Raw genomic sequence first — 25849 nt, 5'->3', positions numbered from 1 at the left:
GCAGAGAGAATATTCTATGTTGAACTTCGAAAGGAAAAGAAAAAGTACACAGAACAGGCCTGTTGTCATCAATTGTCGGGGCCAAACTATTATTGTTCCACGTGTTTTAAAATGACATCCAGTTTTCTCGAAACTCCGCCTTTCAACTGACCGCAGCGAGACGCAATTGGTCAAACGCGCTGTCAATCAAACAAACATGGCCGTGCCTTCTAGTTTTTTTACTGTATGCTGTTTGATTTGAGTGACATCACCAGTTCCGTCCCAACGCGGAAATGTGCAATATTTGTTATTTTATTATAGGATCAGTTGTTTGGCATGTTACAGACTTATGCTGAACCGTAACAGTACTGTAAGTGATTGAGTATGTCGCTGTGAGGTTTTTCCGACACTATGTGATAATGGTGTTTTGTTGGAGGAGTTTGGAGCCCGTTCGACCTTAGTGTATATTTATTGACACGGACCGAGAACACGCCGCGACTTTAACCAGATTTAGGGAGAGAATGATGGACTGGAGACAGATGCTGCTGCTGCCGTTGTTGCTTAGCTTCACTGGAATCGTGTCACAGGTAAAAACGGGAAAATGTATCTCATGTTTACCACTTTATGTTGCTGGTCACCATAGGGAATGCACGGGGACAGTGATATGTGTTGATCTATTTTTGGGTACGCTTTGGGGGGGGTTCCTGGAAAGATAATTAAAAATAATAAGCAAATAAATGAGAATCAGAAAGAGCTTATTATTGTTGTTTTTATAATAATAATAATAATAATAACAAAATAATAATTATAATAATTATTATTATTAATATGAAATGTGTGTCAGCCAATCATTTTGTCGAATCGGTTCACTCGGACGGTTCGTTTGAACGAATCTGTTCACAAACCCCATTCACTCTAGTTATCATTCACTCAATTGCGTCCATAGAAGTCCCGCGCTGCTTTTTAATGTTTATTTTGTAGTGATATTGTTGTTTCTTATAATTATGTTTTCGATTAGGTACTGTAGGTTGCATCTAATAGGTTTTCTGAAATAACAAAATTTGCTGTAACTATGGTTTTTTGCTGAAACTGATTTTTTGGCCTTTTTTTTTTTTTTTTTTTTGTAATGGTAGGCTATTGATAATATTGAAAAGTAGAATTAAATATTAGTAATATTACTATTATTTTTTTCCTGACATTGATTGTGCCTACCTCACGGTTTACCCTCACAGTCGAGTGGTTTACAAACGATTTGTGAATCGTTTCGATCGGATCATTAAAAATACCGGTAATCAGTTCAAAAGGATTCATTTCGTGAATCGGACATTGTTTGAGTGATCTAAGCAACAAGTTTGGAAGAAGTTGGAAACATACCTATAGTAGGCTAATTGAGGTTTTTAAGCTCATTTCAATTTGTGTTCTTACAATAGTGTCATATTACCCGGATCTGAGCACGAGACCTGCATGGGAGCGCGCTTAATAGGCTTGTACTGGAGAGCTCGCGCAATCCATTATGCATTGTTCCCAGAGCGGGTGCATGTGTGTTATAACAAGAGTTGCTATCATGTGTGGGGGGAAAAAGAGTGGTCAGTGTTAAGTTAGATGGTGCTATATGGTAATTTCTTTTATTCACTTACTGGCCCATGTGTTATCATATTAGTAGGAAGAGCTTCAGTCTAGTTTGACCTGAGTAAATATCACTGTTCTTTGCGCCCTAATGATGAATCATTCTAAATGTAAAATATTGGTAGCACTTTATTTTACAGTCATGTTACTCATGTACATACTATGTACTTATTATGGTAATTGCAATAACTAGGTAATAACTAGGTACTAACACTGAACCTACCCCTAAACCTTACCTTAACCATGTAAACTAATATTTCCCAGTACATAATATACGTAATATTTCCCGATACCTTTTAGACCATGTTTATATAATGTTTTTGCAAGTTCTACACAGTCAACTTTATTATAATAAAAATAACAAACATATGTTCTGAGAACACTTTGCTAACTTTCCTGTTAAGTTATGAAAACATTATATCTGAATGTTCAAAACATACAGTTTTTAAAATGTTTTAAAAAACGTTTTTCTTTGATTATGCAAATGTTAAGGGAACATTCCATTTCATAATTTTGAACAAATGTTCTATAAATGTTACTGGAAGAATGTTTGTGAGAGAACGTTAGCTAAACATTGGGGGTAAGATAGATATCTTACAGTAATGAACTGGATATGTGAAGGTTTAAAAATTATGTTATTCAGAACCAGGGTTGAGTAATATTGACTCTTTCATAGTTGCTTGTCCACACTTTCTCAGCTGTATAATGTCTGGCAGTTTTTTGGTAAATATAGGAGTGGTGTTAACGGCTGTGAAGAAGGATATCCTGGTTAATAGTCGTTGTCTGTTAACCGTGCTCTCTAACACAAACACACACAAACCTCTGAAGCTATCAGGACCTCTTATGGATACAATGGTTTTCGTTCTTAAATAATGACATTTACTATACCCTTCACCTAAAGCTATCCTTTCAAACATGTTGACGTTGTTAGATTTAGAGTTGAATGATTTTAAAAAATAGCCCTTGCAAGTATCCAAACCTGTATACAAACACACTCACTCTCAAGAGAACACACATTATGGGTATTTCCGGCTACATATCAGGTAGCATTTAGTTTTAAATAGTCTGATATCTGCAGGTGTTTCTCTTTCAGTGTGAGGGAGGAAGTTCAGTCTCACTCCCTGAGTCTCTGCTCTTTGTTTCTACACTGGATGGAAGTCTTCATGCCATCAGTAAACAGACAGGAGACATCAAATGGACACTAAAGGAAGGTGTGTGTGTGTGTGTGTGTATGTGCATTATGAAAAGTGATAACAGAAAGTATGATCATGTTGTAGCAGTGCTGTTTTGTAGCATCAAGACAAGTGTTTAAATAGCTTTTTGTTGTTACAAACATGACATATTTGACATTTTTAAAAGTAGTGTAAATTAATATCTGCCAAACATCTTCCATAACCATTTCACCCTCTCTCTTCTAGATCCCATCATACAGGTTCCTACATACTTCCAAGAGTAAGTGTTTAACAGATTCAGAAGCAAAATGATCATACACTACGATTCATAAGTTTGGAGTAATATTTTTGAAAGAAGTCTCTAATGCTCACCAAGGCTGCATTTATTTGATCTAAAATATAGTAAAAAAAAAAAAACAGTAATATTGTGAGATATTATTACAATTTAAATTTATTTATATATTTATATTCTGTATTTTCATTTAATGTTCAACTCTTGTAGGCCAGGCTTTTTACCGGATCCCAATGATGGCAGTCTGTATGTTCTAGGAGGCAAGCGCAAAGAGGGTCTGATGGTGAGTGTCACTGCAGCGAATGTGTTTATCTGAGACAGTTACAGCTGATGTCATTTATACTAATCTTCTCTGCAGAAACTCCCGTTCACTATTCCAGAACTGGTCCAGTCTTCTCCCTGCAGGAGCTCCGATGGAGTGCTCTACACGGGTAACGTCTAACATGTTTGTAATGTTTTATGGTGAAATCAGTGTTTGATATCTGTAGTTACTTAACTTAATTGTCTAGATTAGTTTTTTCTGTGTGTTTGCATAGACTTGATAACATTAATTGGTCTGGGAACCCTGATGGCATGTTGTGATGAAATGTGGCATAAAATGTGAAACTTGTGAAAAGCACTCTCATTTATTGTACTGTGTACTTTCGCAGGTAAAAAACAGGACACTTGGTTTGTGGTTGATCCTCAGACAGGTGAAAAACAGACAAGTCTGAGCACCTCCTCCTCAGACTCCATATGCCCCTCTGCTCCTCTGCTGTACATTGGTCGCACAGGTCCGAACACACATACATGCACCTTGTCATATAACTCAGCACACTCATTCCTGTATATGTGTGTCCCTTTGCTCATTAGATTCCTTTATATACACCCTGAGTCATTCTGACATGGCACATATATTTATATATATATATATATATAAAATAAATAAACAATAACATGTATGGTAATATTGCAACCAGAACACCCCAGCCACTGCATTGCAACACCCTGGCAACCGCCAAGAAACTGTAAAAAATGTACTTATATTTACAGCTGATATCTTGAAATTTTCACAGATTTAGTTGCAATGTAGCATTAATGTTTTTGAAAGAAGTCTCTTTTGCTCACTAAGGTCTTTTTTTTTATCAAAAATACAGCAAAAACAGTAATTTACAGACTGTTTTGTAAAGAAATCAATACTTTTATTCAGCAAGGATGCAATAAATTGATTTAAAAAATATTAAAAGAAAAATATTTATATATATATATATATATATATATATATATATGTATATATATATTTATATATATATATATATTAAATGGCAGTACAACTGTTTTCAACATTGAAAATGATAAGAAATGTTTCTGGAGCAGCAAATCAGTATATTAGAATGATCTTTGAAAGATCATGTGACACTGAAGACTGGAGTAATGATGCTGAAAATTCAGCTTTGATCACAGGAATAAATTACATTTTAAATACAACCCCAACTTTTTTGGAGTGTGTTGCAGACATCAAAATCAAAATGTTGGTGAGTGAAACCATTGCGTATCTTTTCTTTGTACTTTTGTCAGTTAAATGAAGAAAAGGTTCAAGATAATTAACAAATCACAGATTCTTGATTATATTGCATTTTACAAAATGTCCCAATTTTTCTAAAAATGGGGTTGTATATTAAAATAGAAAATAATTATTGTAAATTGTAATAATATTACTGTTTTTACTGTATTTTTGATGACTTTGGTGAGCATTAGAGACTTCTTTTCAAAAACATAGAAAAATCTCACTGACCCAAACTCATGTATGTCTGCAGAATATATGATCACCATGTATGACACGAAGACTCAGGAACTCCGCTGGAATGCCACCTACAACGACTACTCCGCTCCCCTCTATGATGACAAGAAATATGAATACAGTAGGTTCCTCACCACACATGCACAGATTTAACAAGCCATGTGAATGCATATGAGTATATTTGTGGTGTTTTTCGAGTTCCTCATGGTTGCGTGTGTCTGTGTATCACAGAGATGTCACACTTTGCATCCAGTGGGGACGGTCTGGTGGTTACGGTGGATCGGGACTCTGGTGAGGTCTTGTGGATGCAGAAGTTTGATTCTCCAGTGGCAGGGTTCTACTTATGGAGTCAGGACAGTCTGCGACGAGCTCCTCACATGACAGTCGCAACAGAAACACTGCGTTACCTGACCTTCACTGCCGAAAACACACAGTCCCAAACCATGAAGTGGGCCTACCAGTTCACAAAGGAGAGCCACAGCACTAAGACTCAGCTAGTGTAAGACGATCTTATAATAGTTTTTTAAATCCCATTTATTTAAAGGGATAGGTCACCCAAAAATAAAACAATTCTGAAACCTATAATGACAAATGGAACACTCTACGGTCTTGTGAGTCCATTGTAAATCCACAAGACCACAAGTGTACATAAAGTGTGCCATTTGGGACAGGGCCTGGGAAGAGAGGTGCTGCAACAATGCAAAATATGTGAATGTTTTTTGAAAATTCAAGCATGAAAACCTATTCTAGTTGACCCCATAAACAAAATCAAGACTTTGGAACAGGGCATAATAGGTCCCCTTTAATGTAATTATGTATTTGTGTGTGCTTTTTTTGGTAGTCCTACTCTCTATGTTGGCAAGACGGACTCTCATCTGTATGCTTCTACCTCCCTTGTGCATCAAGGTGTTGCAATAGTGGTAAGTTCAGCTATCCATTTTTTCAAAATCAATATTTAAGCTTCCTTCTGATTAACCTTATTCTGTTCCCATGGCAGCCAAAAGGTCTCACTCTTGCGCGCATTGAGGGGCCAATCACAGCTGGCGTCACAATGGGTAATGGGCGGCCCGAGTGTGAGATCACGCCCAGCACTGATGTGAAATATCCACCAGGAAGCAGCACCTCCCTGCAGAATCAGTGGCTGCTGATTGGTACGGCCAATTCGTACACTTGAACACACAATGTATTTATTTTTATATATGCATAGACACTCTAAATTTTGCTTACTTACATACTTAAATGTGTGTACTTCAAGATACATGCATGTGCAATGCTGTAACACCCACAGGTTAAATTCTAGTTCAGTAGTTTCAGGACTGAGGTTAATATTCTTACCTCTGAACCTACTTAAACCTCTTTTAAAACCATTGGGCTGGGCTGATTATAATGTAAGAGATATATGACAAAAATCATCTTCCCTAAAACAGTTGTCCTAAAGTAGCGGCGTATCTCTGTAAATGGATAATAGTGTTCAATTTATTAATTCAAAAACAAATGATATTATATTATACATTTTGATTTAATTAAAAATTAAAAAAAAAAACATTATTATTATATTGTATTATATTATATGTTTAAAAATGTAGTTTACAAAATAAAATGAAATTGTTAAAGAAAGAGCATTTCTTAATGTTCATTCAACCAATATCAGTATTTTTTATTACATTTATGCATTTGTTGCTTGGTGTGTGTGTGTGTGTGTGTGTGTGTGTGTGTGTGTGGTTCAGGTATATCCTACGTGATGGGGACAAAATGTCCCCAGAAAGATGGCAATATCCGAAATCCTCAACCTTGTGGGGACATTTTTTGGTCCCCATGAGGAAAACAGCTCATAAATCATAGTAAATTATGTTTTCTGAAAAAGTAAAAATGCAGAAAGTTTTCTGTGATGGGTAGGTTTTTATGTCTAAAAATCATTATGTCTATGGAATGTCACCATAAAACATGAAAACCTAAACATAAAACGTGTGTGTGTGTGTGTGTGTAGGTCACCATGAAATCCCTCCTGTGGCTCACACCACCATGTTGAGAGATTTCCCAGAGAACCTGCAGCGCTCTGGTGATGTCATCCCACCTCGAGGTTCTGGTTCTTCTTTCCGTTCTGCCTCTCACCCAGTGAGTCCAATGCATAATCCCACACACACTCTTAAAGGGATAGTTCACTTAAAAATAAAAATAAAATATGACGAGTCATTTATTCACCCTCGTGTTGTTCGGAACATGAACAGCTATGTTAGTGTGTGCGTTATGTTTCACATACACATACAAACACATACAATGATATTTTGCATAATGTTCACAATGCTGTTTTCCAGAAAACGTTCAAAAAAGACAAATTAAAAGTACCATAAAAGTAATCTATGCAACTTTATTCCAAGTCTTCTGAAGACATGATAGCTTTGGAGAAAAAAGACTGAATTTTAAGTTATTTCACAAAAAAAAACTTACATAGTTCTGACACCTTTATATTGTGATTGATTGTTTATAATGGCTACATCCATGTATCAAACTATGCTGAGAATAATACTGTATATTCTTAAATGAAATTGTGAAATAAATTGAGATTCAGATGATGGAGTCTATAGCAACTTTATAAGTGGTTGTAGGCCGTTGAAAATCTCATGCATGTTGAAATTGCAAGCATTCTGAACAGCCAAGCACAAACTTGTCATTTTTTGTTTACAGTTGCCACCGGTAACAAAGCCCAGCTCTTCCCCCGTGTTGCCAGACTCCTTGACCTCTGACCCCATGACCGTGCTGGTGGTGACACTGCTGCTGGGAGCTTGGATTGCCTTCCTGCTAACACACAAAAGGGTGAGTAATAGATTTAGAGAGTGAGAGATAGATTTTGAATTAATTGGTATCAGTGTCAGTGATAAAAATATATAAATCATATATAGTATATATAATAGATCTATACATAGATAATATATATGTTATATAAGCAATTAGACTTAAAAATGAAACATAAAAACTGTTGTTCTCTTTTCGATCAGCCTGTCAAAATATCCCAGAGATCTGAAGAGCCAGTGGACTCCAACCTTCTGCCCGGGCTGACCAATCAGAGCGCTCCCACAGAACCCAACACTCCACACTCAACATCATCCTACAGCAACAACAGCAATTCAGAGAAGACTAGTTCTGTTGCATCCAATCAAACAAAGCCATTCTCAAGCAAAGACTCCGCCCCAATGACGACAGCCGGCCAATCACAGAGTACGGAATCTATTCTACTTAGCCTCATTAATGAAACACAAAAACAAATTTCTGTGTAAATACAATTAAATCCTAGCTGTAAAGCTATTCTTAACTAAATTGTTGCTTTTTATGACTGATTATAGGAATTATTTTTTTAAAGAAGGATTTTACAAATAATTTACACAAAAAAATTTGTTCTGCTTGTATTCAAGAGTGAGGCCCATTGTTTTTTTCTATTTATTTACATAAGCAGTTTATTTAATTTACAAACCTATATGTTATTCACTATAATGCTAATTTTAGTTAATTATGTTTTTTTAATTATGTTTATTATGTTAGCTCTTTCCCCATTGCATATCATTATAATTTTTTGTGTTCATATTCTTCAGATGAACATCCTGACGTTGTGGAAGTTGGTAAAATCTCTTTCAGTCCTGCTGAGGTGTTGGGGCATGGGACAGAGGGAACCTTTGTGTTCCGGTGGGTTTTCATGGATTGTGATACTAGTTGTGAAGTTAAAGTGTAACCGCCAATTTTCAACCCACTTTGTATTGTTACAATGTTGGTAGAATATGTAAATTAACAATGTTTCCTCGTTCTCCATGTTACCTGGACAGAGCAATTCACGTTTATTTGTTAACAAAAGTCTGCTGTTGTTGTGCTGAAATTCTGACCCCGCCAGATTATTACCCCCCTGAGCGTAGGTAAATTTAGGGTTAGGTGTGGGGGTGGGGTTAGGATTAGGCAACCAGGTAGCCCCTTCAACGAAGGGGGTAATAATTTTGCCAGGGAGTTAAAATTCAGCGGTGAAGTACCCCTTTACATTTTTGTAATCTATGAGTATTTTGTTTACTGGTTTGGTTGGTTGGTTGTTCTTTACTCTTAATTCACTGGTATTGTGCACACAGGGGTCATTTTGACGGTCGGCGTGTAGCGGTAAAGCGTATCCTTCCGGAGTGTGTAGAGTTTGCAGAGCGCGAGGTTCAGCTTCTCCGTGAATCAGACGAGCATCCCAACGTCATCCGTTACTTCTGCACAGAGCGGGACAGACAGTTCACTTACATTGCCATAGAGCTGTGTGCCGCCACACTCCAGCAGGTGTGTTTCAATGAGTGTGTGTGTGTGTGTGTGTGTGTGTGTGTGTGTGTGTGTGTGTGTGTGCATAGACTGATGGATTCAATGAATGGTTTCAAGTGATTCTAATCTTTTTGTCTTCCACTTTTCAGTTTGTTTTTTAAATATTTCTATTTAGCTTTATTTTTATTTCAATTTTAATAATTTTAGTATTTCTACTTATTTTATTTCAGTTAGTGTGCAATGCAACATTTTTAAAGTTTAAGTTTTTCGTCTAATATTTGTGTTGCATCTTTTCAATTAACAAAAACACTTTTCTTTACTAGTTTTAGTTAACAATAGCCTAAATTACAAAAATGTGCTGAAAATAGGAAACATAATAGTGAACAGATTTGGAGAATTTAAATTTGAGAATTTGATGTTTCCCCATTCAAAGAGATAAGAGCTGTACTTGCATGACTGAAATAGCTGCCCGAGAGGTATTTCAAAGATGGCCGCCAAGTGAAATGACTTGCCTTAAAGGGGACCTATTATGCAAAATTCACTTTTGCATGATGTTTGGCTATAAATGTGTGTTGGCAGTGTGTGTACACAACCACCCTATAATGATAAAAATCCAACCACTCCTTTTTTTTAATCCCCATAAATCATAAGCAGTGTCTCAGAACAAGGCGTTTCCAGATCCCTGGCAGTGTGACGTCACATTAGCCACAGGCCCCGCCCACGAATAATTACAGACACTTCCGTTTTAACATAGAACCGCCCTGAGCGAGTTCACAGCAAGTTGTACAGTCCGCCATTGCTGCACTGATGAGAATGTCTCCTAAGCGTTTTAGGTGTTCTGATGGATTAATCCACATAGCTCTCTCCATTTACTCCCTAAATCTGAGCCGCTGAAGACGAGGTGGATTCATTTTGTTTTCGAAGAAATTGCTCCCTCAACTCTACCGAAATTCATTTATGTCTGCGCAAATCATTTCACACCGGACTGCTTTGTGAACAAATTTTTTAGTCTGTGCTAAAAAGTTGTTACTCAAGGATAGATCAGTTCGTGATCCAGCTTACAGCCTCCAGAGTGATATTGGATACGGCAGTAATGAAGGTGAGAGCACTTTATTACTGTTCATCGGAGTTGATTTACGGATATGAAGTTTACCAGTTTATTAAGCACCACCCGAAAAGGTCTTTATATATTTGTTTACTGTTAGTTGTAACGAGTGTTTCTGTGTAATTCGCTATGTATGTTGATGATAATGCAAGGGAGAAGCGAGAGAAAGTTTATGGATAATATTTTAAGGCACACTTGCACTGTTTTATTAAGCTCTTACAGTGATTTTCTAGAGTGAAAATGGATGCTTCATCTTTTGTGTGAAGTACAATAAACATCATAAAACTCATCTGTAAAGTTTGGCCATCATTCGGACGGGGTCCGGTACAACAGGCTTGTACTAATATAGTGGAAGAAGACAATATAAGTTATTGAACTAAACTATACCTGTTCTATCTCCATGCAGCATATATTTGCAGTTTCTGACATTATATTGCGTCCTGACCATTTTTTTTTTACAGTCTATGGTCCTGACTGACTTCTTGCGCCGGAGAACGAGCTCTTGAAGCTCCGCCCTCTTAGACCGAATGCAGCAGCTCATTTGCATTTAAAGGGCATACACTGAAATGGCACGTTTTTGCTCAACCCCAAAAAGTGACAATTTAACAAGATATAAAAAATTATCTGCGTGGTACTTTGAGCTTAAACTTCACATACACACTCTGGGGACATAAGAGACTTATTTTACATCTTGTAAAATGGGGCATAATAGGTCCCCTTTAAAGGGACTTGTATTCAAGATACATTTTCTGACAAATATACAAAATGCTTCATTTAAAAAAAAAAAAAAAAAAAAATAGTTTAAGGATTTCAATATTCCTTCTAAAAAAAAAAAACAGAAAACATAGTGATAGAGGAAAAAATAAGATTTTTGCCACTACTAACACAACAATATTCTTATACTATACTGTATTCTCTAATTTCTAACGATATAATCACAGTTTCAGTATTCAATTTCATCAGTATAATCAACTGTATTTTCAGCTGTATAATCACAACTGATCTGTTTCAATGCACTCTTTCTCTGGTTTTTATGTTTTTGCATGTAGTATGTGGAGGACCCAAGCTGTCCTTACTCAAGCCTGAACCCAGTGTCCCTGCTGGACCAGACAATGTGTGGCCTCAGTCACCTTCACTCCCTCAACATCGGTGAGTCACTGTTGTCATAGTAACGATTCCAATGAATAACTTCCTGTAACTACATAAAAATGCATCATAGTTGCACATGGTAGTATTGCATTGCACTGATGTTTATTATTAAACGAGTAAGTGGATGGTGACGGCATATATGCAACCCACTATCGTTTGTAATTACATGACCCTCTCGTACTCAGTTCACAGGGATTTAAAGCCACGGAATATTTTGCTCTCTCTCCCGGGGGCACTGGGTCGAGTCCGGGCGGTGATCTCAGATTTCGGCTTGTGTAAGAAGCTTCCAGATGGTCGCCATAGTTTCAGCCTACGCTCTGGGATACCAGGAACCGAAGGCTGGATTGCCCCTGAATTACTCATAAATGCACCAAAAGGGAACCCTGTACGACTGCCAGTACACATGCATACAAACACATATGTCAGTTTAGTTGAGTTTGAAAAACAGATACTGTGGTGTACTGAATATTAAAAACTAAATAAGTTTCTAAATAAGATATATTTCATTGTAATTCATTGCATTGTTTCTTATTCCCTCTATTTTTATCTGTTTAGACGAGTGCAGTGGACATATTTTCTGCAGGATGTGTGTTTTATTATGTGACGTCTAAAGGACAGCATCCGTTTGGTGACACTCTGCGGCGTCAAGCTAATATCCTCTCTGGAGTCTATAACCTCGACCACTTTATGGAGGATATACATGGTTTGTGTGCATGCTTTAATGTGCATGTGTGCTCTTTGTCTCAGAAGTGTCCGGCTTTGTTTAAAAACTCTTATCACTGCCATAAATGTCACACAAAAAAGTCCCATCAGTAGAAATGACTTGATTGTATGTTTTTTTTTCTTTTTTTCTAACAATTGGCTTTGCAAAATTTGAGCATACAACTGAACAACTGGCAAATTATTTGATCATTTTGAAATTATTGGCATCAACTAATAACTGTGTTGTTTGGCTGACTAACAAGTGGCTTTTAAAGGGAACCTATTATGCCCTTTTTCAAAGTCTTGATTTTGTTTTTGGGGTCTACTAGAATAGGTTTTCATGCTTGATTTAAAAAAAAAAAAAACTTATTTTCACATATTTTACATTGTTGTAGCACTTCTCTTAGCAGTCTGTCAGTAACACTCAATGCGCATACTATCCATCCTAAATAGTATGTGACATTAGTAATTTTCAATACTATTTAGGGCGGGTAGTGTGGATAGTATGCACATTGGGATGCAGGGTCAGTTTAGTTCCGGTCTCTTTGAACCCCCTCCTTCCAAAAAGCATAGTGTGCTCTGATTGGTCAGCTGGACCAGTGTGTTATGATTGGTCAACCGCTTCAAGCGTGTTTTGGAAATATCATGCCTTTACCATAACTGCGAGTTTCAACACACTACTAACGCAACTCAACCAGGCCTCACCCTGTTATTTGTGTTTAACTTGGGAGGGAATTATTTAAATGAGTAATATTGTGATGTGTTTGTTCCCAGAAGAAAACTCAAGACACTACAATTGAGGCATTTCAAGGAGTTCAGAAACAGTGCATGCAGATATAGAGAACACCTTCCTTTGAACTGGGCTTTGTGCTTTGTAACTTTTTCATGCTTAAACAGCAACATTACACACTAAAGAAAGTTGAAAATGTAAAAAAGCAAAATAGGACCCTTTCAATAAATCAATTCTAAAACCAGCCTTGTCAATGAATAATACAAATTTTGTGTTTTCAAAATATTATTGATCAATTTTAGGTATTTATTAGGTAAAATAAATGTTTAATTTATTTGTATGCATTTTGTCATCATATATTCGCCCTAATGTTGTTCCAAAACTGTAGTAGTTTCTTTCTTCTGCTGAACACAAAAGAAGATATTTTGAAGAATGTTGGTAACCATACAGTTGACGGTAGCCATTGACTTCCATGGTAGGAAAAAAAAAAATAGAAGAAAAACGATAGAAGAAATAAACTCATACAGATTTGGAACAACATAAGGGTGAGTAAATGATGACAGAATTTGTATTTTTGGGTGAACTATCCCTTTAATGGTTTTATGGCTATTTTGGTGTTTGTAGAGGACGTGATTGGCAGAGATCTGATTGAGCGGATGATCGGTGCAGAGCCAGAGACTCGTCCTTCAGCAGCGTCCATCCTCAAACATCCCTTCTTCTGGAGTCCAGAGAAACAACTGCAGTTCTTTCAGGTGTGTGTTTGTGTGTGTTCAGTGAAGCATGTTTAAGTGAAGTGAATTAGGTAACACTTTATTTTAGTGCCGTTGTTACATGTAGTTACTGTAGTAATAACAGTAAATTATGCATAATTACATGCAACTAACCCTAAACCAAACTATATTCCTAACCCTACCCTATAGTAAGTACACGTTGTTAACTAATATTACTCAGTACTTAAATGTATAATTACACTGTAACAAGGACACCTTAAAATAAAGTGTAACCATGAATTCATTCTTTGGCTACAGGATGTCAGTGACAGAATAGAGAAGGAGCCGGCAGACAGCGCTATAGTGGCCCGTCTTGAGAACTCAGGCAGGTTTGTTGTAAGAACCAACTGGAGGATGCACATATCAGCACCACTGCAGGCTGGTAAGAAGTTTATAGAAATATTGAATAAAATGTGGAACTTTTTGATGTATATGAAAAGAACAATGTTTCAATTTATGTTTATTCATGTCTATAAATTCACACGTCTAATGTAAACTTTTTTTCCATCTGGCAGATCTTAGAAAATTTCGTACATATAAAGGAAACTCTGTGAGAGACCTACTTAGAGCAATGAGAAATAAAGTAAGTGTTTAGAACTTGAATGTGCTTCATAATATAATATAATTAATATAATATAATATAATAAAATATATCCTAACCTCTCCTCTAATGTTTTTCAACAGAAACATCATTACCATGAACTCCCATCAGAGGTTCAGATAGCTCTCGGTGAAGTCCCTGATGGCTTCGTGGCATATTTTACCTCCCGTTTCCCCCGGTTACTGCTTCACACACATTCAGCGCTTAGCATCTGTGCCCCTGAGAGACTGTTTTACCCATACTACCACCACTAAACATCCACAGAGACATGCTTGTTTGTTCCTACACTGGACTGGAGAGGAAAAGTAGGGTGCTTGAGGAAACGGAGACCTTGAAGACTAGACTAAACACTACCGATCTATAATTCTGGACATCAGAACTGTGAGCGCATTTCGTTTTGGGGCACTACTGACAATTTTCTCCTAAATATCCCACTGGACTTGCTGATTTTTATGCCTATGCTTTTATAGAGGCAGGTTTTATAGGTCAGATTAAGTTACTGAGTGTATTAATGGGCTTTTACAAAGCTGCCATTGTTTGCTGCTGGTTTTGCTGACAGAACCAAATAGCAAAGAAATAAAAAGGCCATATTTTCTGATAAGTTGACATCAGCCAGTAGATTGGCGTATGTTCCACCATTTCTGTCAGTTTGTTTTATTTTAGTTCTGGCTTTTAACACGCAAGATTACGTGAATCTCCAGCCGACTACTTATATTCTTGATAGGTAGAATTCTACAAATTCAAAGTATTTTTATATTAAGGACATGGTTTCTTAAAGGGATAACTCACTGCGAAATTAAAATTCTATAATCAAATATTCACCCTCGTGTCGTTCTCAAATCATATGAATGACTTTCTTCCATGAAACTCAAAAGGAGAAAGTTTTGAAGACTGTGCCATTTTTCCATTCAATAACAATGAATGGATGCTTCAAAAGGGTGAAAAAATACTCTAAAAATATCATAAATGTAGTCTGTCTTGTGCAGTATATTCTAAGTGTTCTGAAGCCACAACAGACAGTCTGTTTTCATTTTTGGATGAACTATTCCTTTAGCCCGGTTACATGCTAAAAGAATGATAAAAGCCAGCACAACATCCATTGATATTTGCAGATATATGAAGATCTTTGATAATTCGTGGACTAAAAACAAGAAATATTCTTTTTTCATGTGTCATATTGTACACCAAGTGTACTGTACATGTATTTGTGTGATTCAGATAAATTTGGACTGTTTTTTTCCCCTTTGTGTTTTTAATTGCAGTTTCATGCTACATTTACGGATCTTCTACAGTCTACCACACATTGCAGTTTCACCCTTATCTGTGTTACAGCTTTAAAACACAAATATGGTGTTTTCTTGAAGTATTTTTACAGCCTGCTGTACACTAGTTTATACTAGTTAAAAAAAAAAAATAAATAAAAAACATTTATTTTTATAAATTAAGTGTTATAAAGATTTTTGCCACTGGAAATATTCACCAAATGTGGAAATACTAGTGCCTTTGTTTTTCTACCAAATGTTGAGTACATTTATTATATGTTTTACCAAAAGAAAACTGTGCAAATATTTGTTAAAGTGGCACAGATCTGAGAACTGTTATACTTGATTCAGATTAATGTTGTTATGGATTTTCATTGCACAAATACTGATTGTATCAGGTGGTATTCACACACTGTGATAATTACAAGGTACTCAAAAATATCATTATGTTACCATGGTGCATGTACAAAAACATGGTAGTACCATGGTACTTTTATGTGCCATTTTACTATAGCATCTTCAACAGACTATTGGCCAACTTCATGGAACTACATGAAAAATGTTCCAATTAAACATGACTTGGTGCCATGCAAACACTTTGGGCAGAGATATACAGATTTTTTGTTTAGTGCGCAAATAAATAAACTGTACTTTTAAGCATTTTATTTGCATTTACGTTTTCCTTGCAGTTTTATTTTATCCATGATAAATCAGTCAGCTCCTAACACAACAAGTATATCCCATCTGGTCCATAGTATTATGTTGTGGTAAATGCTATTATTTTGCAAATGTACTGAAAATAGTGTTTAAATCATTTGTCAGCTTTGTGATGGCCAGTGTTACTCTTAATGATAATACAGGTGGTTTTGGTAACTGACAGAAGCAAATGACAAGCCTAAAAGCAAGAGTAGACCGTTAATGTTTGTTCATGCACTCAATGGCAATGTAAATAAACACTACAAAGAGGACACAATTAAATGATGCTTGGAAGTACCCGCAATTACCTTCATGATCTTCGCTCAAATATTCTTATTTGCACATGCTGTCTTAACAAAGGAGCATAAGCTTAGAAAGTAAAAATGCTTGTGGCATCAAGTCATAATGCAGAAATATGCAATATTATATTTGGGGTCAGTAAGATTTTTAATGACTTTGAACGAAGCCTCTTATGCTCACTAAGGCTGCATTTATTTGATCAAAAATACAGCAATATTGTAAAATATTAGAATTTGATGAGAACAGTATTCAAAATAACAGCATTTACTAGAATAGCATTAACAGAAATGTCTTTTTGTTCAAATTAACACATCCTTGCTGAATAAAAGAAAACGTCAAAACACAGAAAACGAATTCGCTTGTGGTTCCCTCGAGATTTCTTTACCGGTTTTTATAATGGTTTTTCAGTTTGTGAGTAAAATAAGGTCTGTGGTAAACATAAGTTGACGATACTTGGACGTTTTGTTCCACAACAAATTACACATCCATAATGAAAAGGCAAATTTTGAATCCATTATGTTTATTTTAAAAAAAAATTATGTTTCTAATAAGTTACTAGATAAGAACATTTGGGGTGCGAGTGTGTGTAAGTAAAGTGTACCACATATTTTACTCAACCAAAAAAAAAAAAAAAAAAAATTTCAAGAGAACCACTTGCGAATTAGGCCTCCATGTTGAGACGTCCCAAAAAAAACACTAAACTTGCTGATCCCAAAATTTTCAATAGTAGTGTATATTAATTATTGGACCCCATATCAATTATTTTACTCATATGGTGGGTGGGGTTGTTTATTTAAAGTAATGAGTGAAATATTAGTTTGATAGTAAACGGTTTCACGTTGATTCAAACACATTTACAAAACACATTTTAATTAATTAAACTCGTAATTATAAACTTATATATATATATATATATATATCATTAACAGTATCTAACATTCAAAATTTCTCTAAAAAGATCTTTATTTTGGAATACCAACTTATTTCAAATATTTCTCTTACAAATTAAAAGATTAAATGTCCAAAAGCTTTTATACAAGGAACAGTCAAAAAGGTAAACAGACAAGTTCTAAAACATTAAAACATGTACAAAGAGCATTCACATGATACAGATAGCTGGCAAACTCCCCAATCCAGAAAAACAAGTGATAGAGTAAACAGATCAAGAGGATGAATTCAGTGTAGAACTCAGAAAACTGTACAAGTTTTGCTGTTAGAATATCTAAGGGCCCTCAGACTCAAGTGAGGGAGATCAGAATCGATGGGGACCTCTCATAGCTATACAATTTGTGACGTCAGTGGGTCAGCGGGCGGAAGTAGCGGCTGCCGCCGTGTTTCTGCTGGCCATGAGCTTCTCCACCATGTTGCGAGCGTAGCGCAAACGGCTGGCCAACTCTTTGCAGCAGCCGAACTCCTCGATTAAGCTAATCTTATAGGTGCAGAACTCTCGTTTCTCGTTGATGTACGTCACTGCTCCCATCAGGGGACACAAAATAAGCTTAGTGTGGTCCTGGAGGGCACAAAGAGAAAATGGTGAGTTCAGTGTCAATTTGGCTCCTTCTGTATTTTGTTAGACATGTCATAAGTACCCAGGTGCAGTACTTGACCTTTTTAACAAGGGCCCTATGATTTACGTGATGTGGAAAACATGGGCAATTCAGTCATAAAAATGGGATTTACTGTGCATTTCAGAATGTCACAGAATTCAAATTTGGGATTATAAAGTAGGGCTGTAAATTCATTGCATGCGCACATCTAAACATCACTCAAGCAGGTGCTCAATCAAAAGAAAACTTAGCTGAAATGCAAAAGAACTGGCACAACACCATTTCTGCTCCCAAAGTAGTTTAATAAATTGCAACGTTTTGAACACAAGCCTCCTAATGAAGACTGCTTGAGGTCAAAACATTGCAATTTATTAAACTTTTCAGAAATAGCAGTGTGCCAGTTCTTTTGCTTTTCAGCTAAAAAGTAGGGCTGTACACTTAAAGGGGTACTTCACTGATGGCAAAAAGTGCTTTCAATAAAACTTGGGTGCCTATGCAGTAGAAAGGTGACCTTTTTATTTATTTATTTATTTATTTTTAATCAGTGCTACCTGACTAGAGAAAGCAGAAGAAAGGCTGTTGTCTTCTTTTGCCAAATATAAAAGTAGGTTGAAAACTGTTGAAATTACAATTTAATCAAATCGAGATAAATTGGACTAGTGTCTGTGATTAATAAACCACAAAAAGACTATTTAAACATGAGGACTGCATGTTGTGTAATGCCTTATTTGATTGCCACCATTTTTAACTATAAATTTGTATTAAATTATAAATTTGTATGCATTTCATAGGGTCCTACTTTTGCACAAAAAATAAAGTATTATGAAATCAATTGATTAGACATGCTTTTAAATTATTTGATTAAATCATTAAAATGGAATCCAGAAAAATTAAAACTAAACAGAATTTGTGAATTGAAACAGAATGAGGAAAAATTTAAATGCATTTCATAGGGCCCTAAAAATGATTTCTATTAAGACAATCTTTGATTATAAAATTTAATTTAACCATTAAACCAAAGTTTCTCATTTCACCATTAAATCAAAGTTTCGGCCCTAGTTTCTCACCTGGAAGAAGTTGATTTGCACAGTTCCGTTGCTCAGGTGTAGCACAATAGCACTTTTTGTGCGGAACCAGTGACGAAGGTAAGGCAACCGGGTCAGTTCATCCCCATCGCGGGGTGTTATGTTCGCCCCGGCCTTCAGCAAGTGCTCGCTCATGTAATTTCTGAAGTATTTGAGGAGTGTTATCTATGGGGAGGAAAGAAGAAAAAAAAAAAAAAAAAAAAAGAAAAAAAAATTATTCAGCAATCCTGGATAACCAGAAACCATTATGAAACTCATTCATTGCATCGCATTATTTCCAGTGCAGACAGACCTTTTTGGAGAGTGCAGAGGGGTAGGAGCGAACACTGAGGTAGGATTCTGCCGAGTTGCGGTCGATGTACTGCAGACTGTCACCATCAGCGTACATGATCAAACGTGTGGAATCATTGAACAGAACACCTACACTGTTATCACACAGCTGGTAACCTATGAAGGGGGAAAATACAGTAGCATTAGGGCAATATTCTATTTTTGGAGAGCATGTTAATCAGTATCCGTTTCCATCTAAGGTTGCAATGGCCATCAAACTTGTGAAAAATTGGAATAATCACAAATATGTAAGGGATAATCCACTGCTAGGGTGGTTGCCTCCGTGGAGTGCGTTCAAATCATTTAATGCACAACTAGCCGTGGATTATCCTGTTTATACCATGGGCATTTGCCAGCATTTTACATCATAAAATTACTTGCACTTCAGAACACACAGATGAAACACAAATGTTATCCGGCGTTCGGAGATGGTTAATTTTACTGAAAACTGAAAATAGTTTCAGTAATCAGGATACATGAAGTTGATAAACTTTACTATGACTGGTTTAATTTATCGGCAATGAGCAGTCCCTCTATATTTCAGCCAAACAAATTTCACATATTGCTATGCAAGCATCATTTTTGGTCACAGTGAAGTGTCCACACGGCTTACAAAGCTGGGTAGATTACTTGCAATTTGTAGTCCATTACTGAATACAAATTATATGAAACTGTAGTTAGTAACAATCTATTACATTATACGTAATATAATCACTACTTTTTAATTACTTTTGGATTATTTTTAGTCATCTCACACAAATTTGAATGGGATCATTTTCATTGATATAAAATCTGATTACGTAATCCAGATTACATAAGCCGCTTTTTCACCGTCGGGCCGAACGGTTCTCATCACGCAACCGTTCCATTCCAGGCCAGCTGGTACGGTTGCGGTTTCATTTTCCACTGTGGGGCTGATAACGGCCGCTCTTTGGAATGTAACACAAGTGTCAGTCGTTGCCTTGGTAACAATGGTTTACTTATGATGAGAGATATAACCACGTTATGGAGGATGATTAGATTAGATTAATTTTATTAATAATGTGTGTTTACGGCACTCAAAGAGCACCTAGCTAGCTATGGAGAAACTGGTAGCCAGGCAACAGACAAGTGACCAATCCTGAGTGGCGACGTCACTTCACGGATTCTACCAGCACAATTCGGCACAAATTCCGGGCCGAGAATGGTTTGTAATCGTGCCGTGCCGTACCAGGCTCCAGTGGAAACAACTGGAACCGTTCCTTACCATTCTAAGAATCAGTCGGCCCGACGGTGGAAAAGCGATTATAGGTGTATAATCAGTTACAACACAGCACTGACTGCTGACATGTTCACCTGTTGTAGCTCATCTACGTTGTGCGCATGAAATAGACATTGACAGTCAAAATGAATCATCCGAGAAGCGTTAAGGGGCTCGCACACCGGACGTGAAGCTCAGCGCTGCGACACGTCTTTAAATTTCGAACGCATTGTTTTCTATCGTTTTCCCGAGTCGTAGCTGGGTGCTGTGGACAGGCGCCGAATGTCGCCGCCGGTGTGTGTACGCTCATAGAAAACAATGCGTTCAAATTTTAAAGACGTGTCACGGCGCTGCGCGGCGCTGAGCTTCGCGTCCGGTGTGCGAGCCCCTTCAATGAAACATTACATTCGGTCAATGATTCTGGCCCTCCAGAACTATTTCATACAAAACCCCAAATTCCTTTTTTTTTTTTTTTTTGGCTGCAGTTTCTGCCTTATTTTCTTAATAATGAAACTTCGGAATTTAGTGATGTCTTACCAAGACCATATTTGTCAGAGTAGTCGACCCATTTACTAATCCAGAAGATAGGAATACAAGCAGGGTCCTCGGCTTCCTCTGTAAAGGGAGGGAAAACAATCATTGCATTGTGCTTATCAAAAGTTTGAGCATGTATAACTTTTAAACTAACCAAACAGCACCCGACTACATTTTGTTTGGCTTTATGTACAAATGCATGAAGTATACTTTGATTTCTGCTATCATTAAAGCTTCTTCCATTAAAATACAGCAACTCCATTTCACTTGCAAGATGTGATGTTACCTTGTCTAATAAAGTCTCTCTCAGAAGGCCTGGCATTGTTGACACTGGCCAGCTGCTGCAGCATGTCACTTAGGTTGGAGTCAGGTTGCTCAGATCCATCCCTGAACATGTATAAAAGCCATGGAATACAAATTTAAGCCCAACCTCTAAATTTATAATTGACTAGAACGCATGCCTATATTAATAATCATGGTTTTGATAGTGTTGGCCCAGTAGTTCTCCAATATCTACACTGATAAAACTGACCTTTGCTGAAGATCTTCCCTTTGTGGCTGCTCCATTTTCCCCATTTTCTCAATAGGACTGTCCGTTCCTGTACACACAGAAGAACGGTTACAGGTAACTTACAAGCATTCATTTTAATTCATTTCAAAGTGACAGGATATTCAACAAAGGGGAAAAAAACCCTAAAATCTAGAACAAAAAGCAGGTGTGCCAAAATACAATTTGCATTTTAAACATGGATTTGTCTATAAACATACCTTTATTAAGTGACGAGAGGGGTTTGCGAAGGAGGGCAGGATCCAGGCTGGAGGGGGCGATGGAGAACCTAGGAGGAACAGTGAGACAGGAAGTGGGCAGCCGCAGAGGCGCATAACCGGAGGTGAAAAACTCATCGGCCAGCAGCTCAGCCACAGAAGGTCTGAGTGTAGGGTCAGCGTGCAGCATCCGGCGAATCAGAGCAGCAGCAACTGGGTTAATGTGCTAAACAGGAAAGAAAAATAAAATTCACTTTTTAAGTTGGATTCAAAATTCAACAAAGGTGGGCGGAGGATTGGGAAGTTCTATGCATTAGTTGTTGATCGGATTTTGAGATGTGTGCATTACACAAGATATAAAAGGCAAACTCATGACACAAAGATACTTACTCTAGGAACATTGTACTCATTCTTCTTGATTCTGATGTAGGTCTCCTTCAGACAGGATGTCTCAAATGGTGGCTTTCCAACCAGCAAAGTGTATCTGATGGACATAATAAAACTCTGTTACCAGTGTTTTGAAAATGCTTCCATAGTTATGCAACTTAACGTGGGACTTACAGAATACACCCCAGTGACCATACGTCTACTTCAAAGCTGTGGCCTTTCTTGCAGAGCACCTCAGGGGCGATGTAGTTTGGAGTGCCACACAGGGTCTTCTTTCTCTCGCCATCAAATTCGATCTTAGTGGCCAAACCAAAGTCACCTAAAGAGTGAGAAATACAACAAATAGTCTTGATTTAAAAAAAAAAAAAAAAAAAAAAAAAAAAAGAAAAGGTCAGGAGAAAAGAAAAAAGGCAAAGAAACACCATTGCTTACTTACCAATCTTCACATCCATGTCATCATTGAGAAACAGATTTCCTAGTTTGAGATCACGGTGGATGACCCGGTTGTTGTGCAAGTACTGACAACCCTGAATAGTCTGGCGCATAAAGTATCTGGCCTCAGGCTCCGTAACTGCCTTCCTCCTCTTGTGCAATTCAAGGAGAGACTGTAAGGAAAGAAATAAATTAAGGACCAAAATCTAGAGCAGGCGTAAAGTTCAAACAAACTCCATTCATAACACAGAAATCTATACATGTCATTGTTCTCACAGAAACTATCAAATAGGAATCAAATAAGAAATCTCCAAGAACCTACTGCACAAACAATTTGATTTTTCATAATTTCTTTAATCAGGTAGGATTTGAGGAGTATTCGAATTTACAGAATCTATGCATAAAAACACACATATACATGAACAAACTAATGAAAGCAAAAATGAAAATTTACTTACCCTCAAGTTGTTCCAAACCTGTATACATTTCTTTCTTCTGCTGAACACAAGATGATATTTTGAAGAATATGGTTAACCAAACAGTTGATGGGTCCCATTGACTTCCATTGTGTGTGTGTGTGTGTAATATATATATATATATATATATATATATATATATATATATATATATATATATATATATATATATATATATATATATATTATAGAGAGAGAGAGAGAGAGAGAGAGAAAAAAAAGAAAAAAAAAGATACTCAAGTCAATGGGTCCAATCAACGGTTTGGTTACCAACATTCTTCAAAATATCTTCTTTTGTGTTCAGCAGAAAAAAAAACTCATACAGGAACAACTTGAGGGTGAGTAAATGACACAATTTTCATTCTTGGGTGAACTATCCCTTTAACAACAATATCTCCGAGAAACACAAAATCAACTGACGTCACATCCTCCAGTTTAAAATCCACTAGCGGCATACGGGTGTAGAACTTGTTTTAGCTTATAAACCTGTAACTGTACATTATTAAAACGAAAAAACAAATGACATTTGAAAGAATAAAAGGAGTACCTGTTAATCTTAACAGGATTTCATTCGTTTAATGTGTTAAACATCAAGCATTGTAACATACTATCAGTCAGTGACAGGAATACCGACCGTTGACGGTCTGTTTTCAAATCGGTTTCCCTGTTCTTACCCTTCTCCGACAGATTTCCAACACCACGTAAACGAAGTCATCGTCCTCAAAAAACCCATGAAATCCCACGACGTGTGGGTTATCGAGACTTTTGTGAATGGAGATTTCGGTGCTCATTTTCTCTTTCTGATGCGGCTTCAGCAGCATCGACTTCGGCACCACTTTCCCTGCGAAAACCTCCTTTGTGTCCATATCTGTGATTTCGTAGCATTTCGCAAATCCGCCCTTTCCCAAAAAGCGACCTCGCATGTATCTCTTCATGGTTCTGGGATCCACCAGAATATCAGGAATCTCTTTCAGAGGAGCAGATTTGGGATCGACGTGAGCCGATGGCTTCGCCGTCTTTGCAATTCCAGCACTCATCGTTGCACACGTTATAAGATGATTTAAGTAAAATAAGTCACCCTAAAGTCTTGAAAAATAAATAACTGAGGCGAAGTTTCTTGCTCCTTTATCCCGAAACAGCACGCGATTCGCCAATCATCCACACCCGTTGCGAAGCACCGAAAACTACATTCAAATAATAACTTCACCACCTAGAAATCCCACAGTATCCACTGTATTTTATCTAAAAGCTCTATTTTCACCTCCTTAAAAAACGCGTCGGTCGGATTTCACTGAAAATACTGAAATCAAACGGGCATAGATAAAGTGTGTCGGCCCGCTGCTCAGATGGGAATGCAGTGAGTCCCTGCTACTTTTTGAATTGTGCTCGATTCGTTATCTCCGCCTCTGATTGGCTGCTGGGATTTAAATTCTGACCAAACACAGCGAAGCATCATGGGACTCCGCGTGCACGCTCTGAAAAACTTTATTTGTGTTCTTTGGATATTTAACTTTGGAAAGGATTAGGTTTCCTATTCATACAATATTGTGTTTTATGATTTATAATATGAATTATACATTTTATTAGGTCTTCGTTTTAAATACTCTATTATATAACATCTACTATCGTGTAATAATTAGATAAATTAGATACATTTTTAAATATAAATGATCTATATTAAAATGTAAACAACTGAATTGCGGAAAAAAACTACCTGTGCTAGTATATTATTTGCTCATAATATACAGCTAATCCTTTGGTTTTGTACATTATTCCATTTGTTTAATCATGCCACATGTGCACTTTTGGGTTTTTGTTTATACACATTCATTCATGTGTATCTAATCTCGAAAAGTAAATTTTGATGTCAATATCTTGCTCCAGTTTTTCTTCTTGCCAGTGATCCCACGTGTTTTTAAAGCTTTGTGTACATTTGTGGGTGTTTGTGTGTGAGAATGGTCAAACAAGGGCACATTTTTGATTGTGCAGGGGAAAAATAGTACAGTATCACCTATCATTGCACACGTTTTTATGTTTGTACAAGTGTGGGTGTGGGTTCTAAAGGAGAGAAAGAGAGATAAACAGAAAGAGTGCCCTTGTGAAACAAAAACAAAACAGTGTGCAGTACAAACAATATGTATTACAATATCTTACATTACATTATTGGACCGTTTTAGAATTTATTTTAGTGTCTCGTCCAGTACCATGATCTTCAATTATTTCCCTCAGATGTAAAAATCATTAATGAATGCATGTGAAAAAAAATAAAATAATATATATATATATGCAAATGTATTTTTTTTCATAGTTAACCTATAAAGAGAAGACATGACTTAGATTAGCTATGTAGGTGCTTTTTTGTGTGTGTCTGTCTTTGTGAACACTGTGAAGTGTTTCCTAATAAGGTTGTTTACTGTTTTTCATGACAGCTTTCCCACTCTGGCACTCACGACCATCCCTGGCCTAGTTAATTCACAAATGCACGCATACACCCACTGTTTCCTTATTAAAACAGCACAAGTGTCTCTCTAATAGGTTGTCATGGCAGTTAGATCATTTTAGCCTGTATAAAAAGGTGGGTTGCATGGTTGCAGAGAGAAAGGAAGTACTTAAT

At 36.7% G+C, this 25849-nt stretch overlaps 2 protein-coding genes across 3 annotated transcripts; one reads left to right on the top strand and one right to left on the bottom strand.

The window, feature by feature from the left end:
* The first annotated feature begins 223 nt into the window (after positions 1-223).
* Positions 224-16103, top strand: ern2 (endoplasmic reticulum to nucleus signaling 2). Of its 2 annotated transcripts, none has more exons than XM_051894152.1 (22): positions 224-566; positions 2699-2816; positions 3024-3057; positions 3280-3352; positions 3428-3500; positions 3720-3842; positions 4866-4970; positions 5081-5348; positions 5691-5769; positions 5847-6000; positions 6837-6964; positions 7535-7663; positions 7846-8065; positions 8437-8527; positions 8956-9145; positions 11279-11378; positions 11564-11799; positions 11934-12081; positions 13435-13562; positions 13839-13962; positions 14096-14163; positions 14265-16103. In XM_051894152.1, the coding sequence occupies exons 1-22, from the start codon at positions 501-503 to the stop codon at positions 14433-14435; spliced, it is 2826 nt and encodes a 941-aa protein (XP_051750112.1). In that variant the 5' UTR covers positions 224-500; the 3' UTR covers positions 14436-16103. The 2 variants fall into 2 exon arrangements, with proteins under 2 accessions (XP_051750112.1, XP_051750121.1); XM_051894161.1 differs by having other exon boundaries at positions 225-566; positions 11564-11763.
* A 1281-nt stretch (positions 16104-17384) lies between these two features.
* plk1 (polo-like kinase 1 (Drosophila)) lies at positions 17385-24636 on the bottom strand. The gene is made up of 11 exons (XM_051894175.1): positions 23910-24636; positions 22764-22932; positions 22502-22646; positions 22331-22424; positions 21944-22166; positions 21708-21774; positions 21462-21562; positions 21179-21256; positions 19364-19518; positions 19054-19236; positions 17385-17949 (listed from the first exon to the last, which is right to left on the bottom strand). Exons 1-11 carry the CDS (start codon positions 24270-24272, stop codon positions 17743-17745), a joined length of 1785 nt encoding a protein of 594 aa, XP_051750135.1. The 5' UTR covers positions 24273-24636; the 3' UTR covers positions 17385-17742.
* Between the last annotated feature and the right edge of the window lie 1213 nt (positions 24637-25849).

Source organism: Ctenopharyngodon idella, chromosome 1, assembly GCF_019924925.1.
Source record: "Ctenopharyngodon idella isolate HZGC_01 chromosome 1, HZGC01, whole genome shotgun sequence".
Taxonomy (NCBI): Eukaryota; Metazoa; Chordata; class Actinopteri; order Cypriniformes; family Xenocyprididae; genus Ctenopharyngodon; species Ctenopharyngodon idella.
This window is presented reverse-complemented; position numbering and strand designations above follow the sequence as displayed.

What these genes read in the sequence shown, in the direction of transcription:
- ern2 (XM_051894152.1), top strand. Translation starts at nt 501, where the DNA reads ATGATGGACTGGAGACAGATGCTGCTGCTGCCGTTGTTGCTTAGCTTC. An exon ending in CGATGGAGTGCTCTACACGG is followed by an intron (nt 3,501 to 3,719) that starts GTAACGTCTAAC and finishes GTACTTTCGCAG; the next exon opens with GTAAAAAACAGGACACTTGG. An exon ending in ATCAGCACCACTGCAGGCTG is followed by an intron (nt 13,963 to 14,095) that starts GTAAGAAGTTTA and finishes TCCATCTGGCAG; the next exon opens with ATCTTAGAAAATTTCGTACA.
- plk1 (XM_051894175.1), bottom strand. Translation starts at nt 24,272, where the DNA reads ATGAGTGCTGGAATTGCAAAGACGGCGAAGCCATCGGCTCACGTCGAT. An exon ending in ATGAGTACAATGTTCCTAGA is followed by an intron (nt 22,167 to 22,330) that starts GTAAGTATCTTT and finishes TTTCCTGTTTAG; the next exon opens with CACATTAACCCAGTTGCTGC. An exon ending in AGGGAAGATCTTCAGCAAAG is followed by an intron (nt 21,563 to 21,707) that starts GTCAGTTTTATC and finishes ATACATGTTCAG; the next exon opens with GGATGGATCTGAGCAACCTG.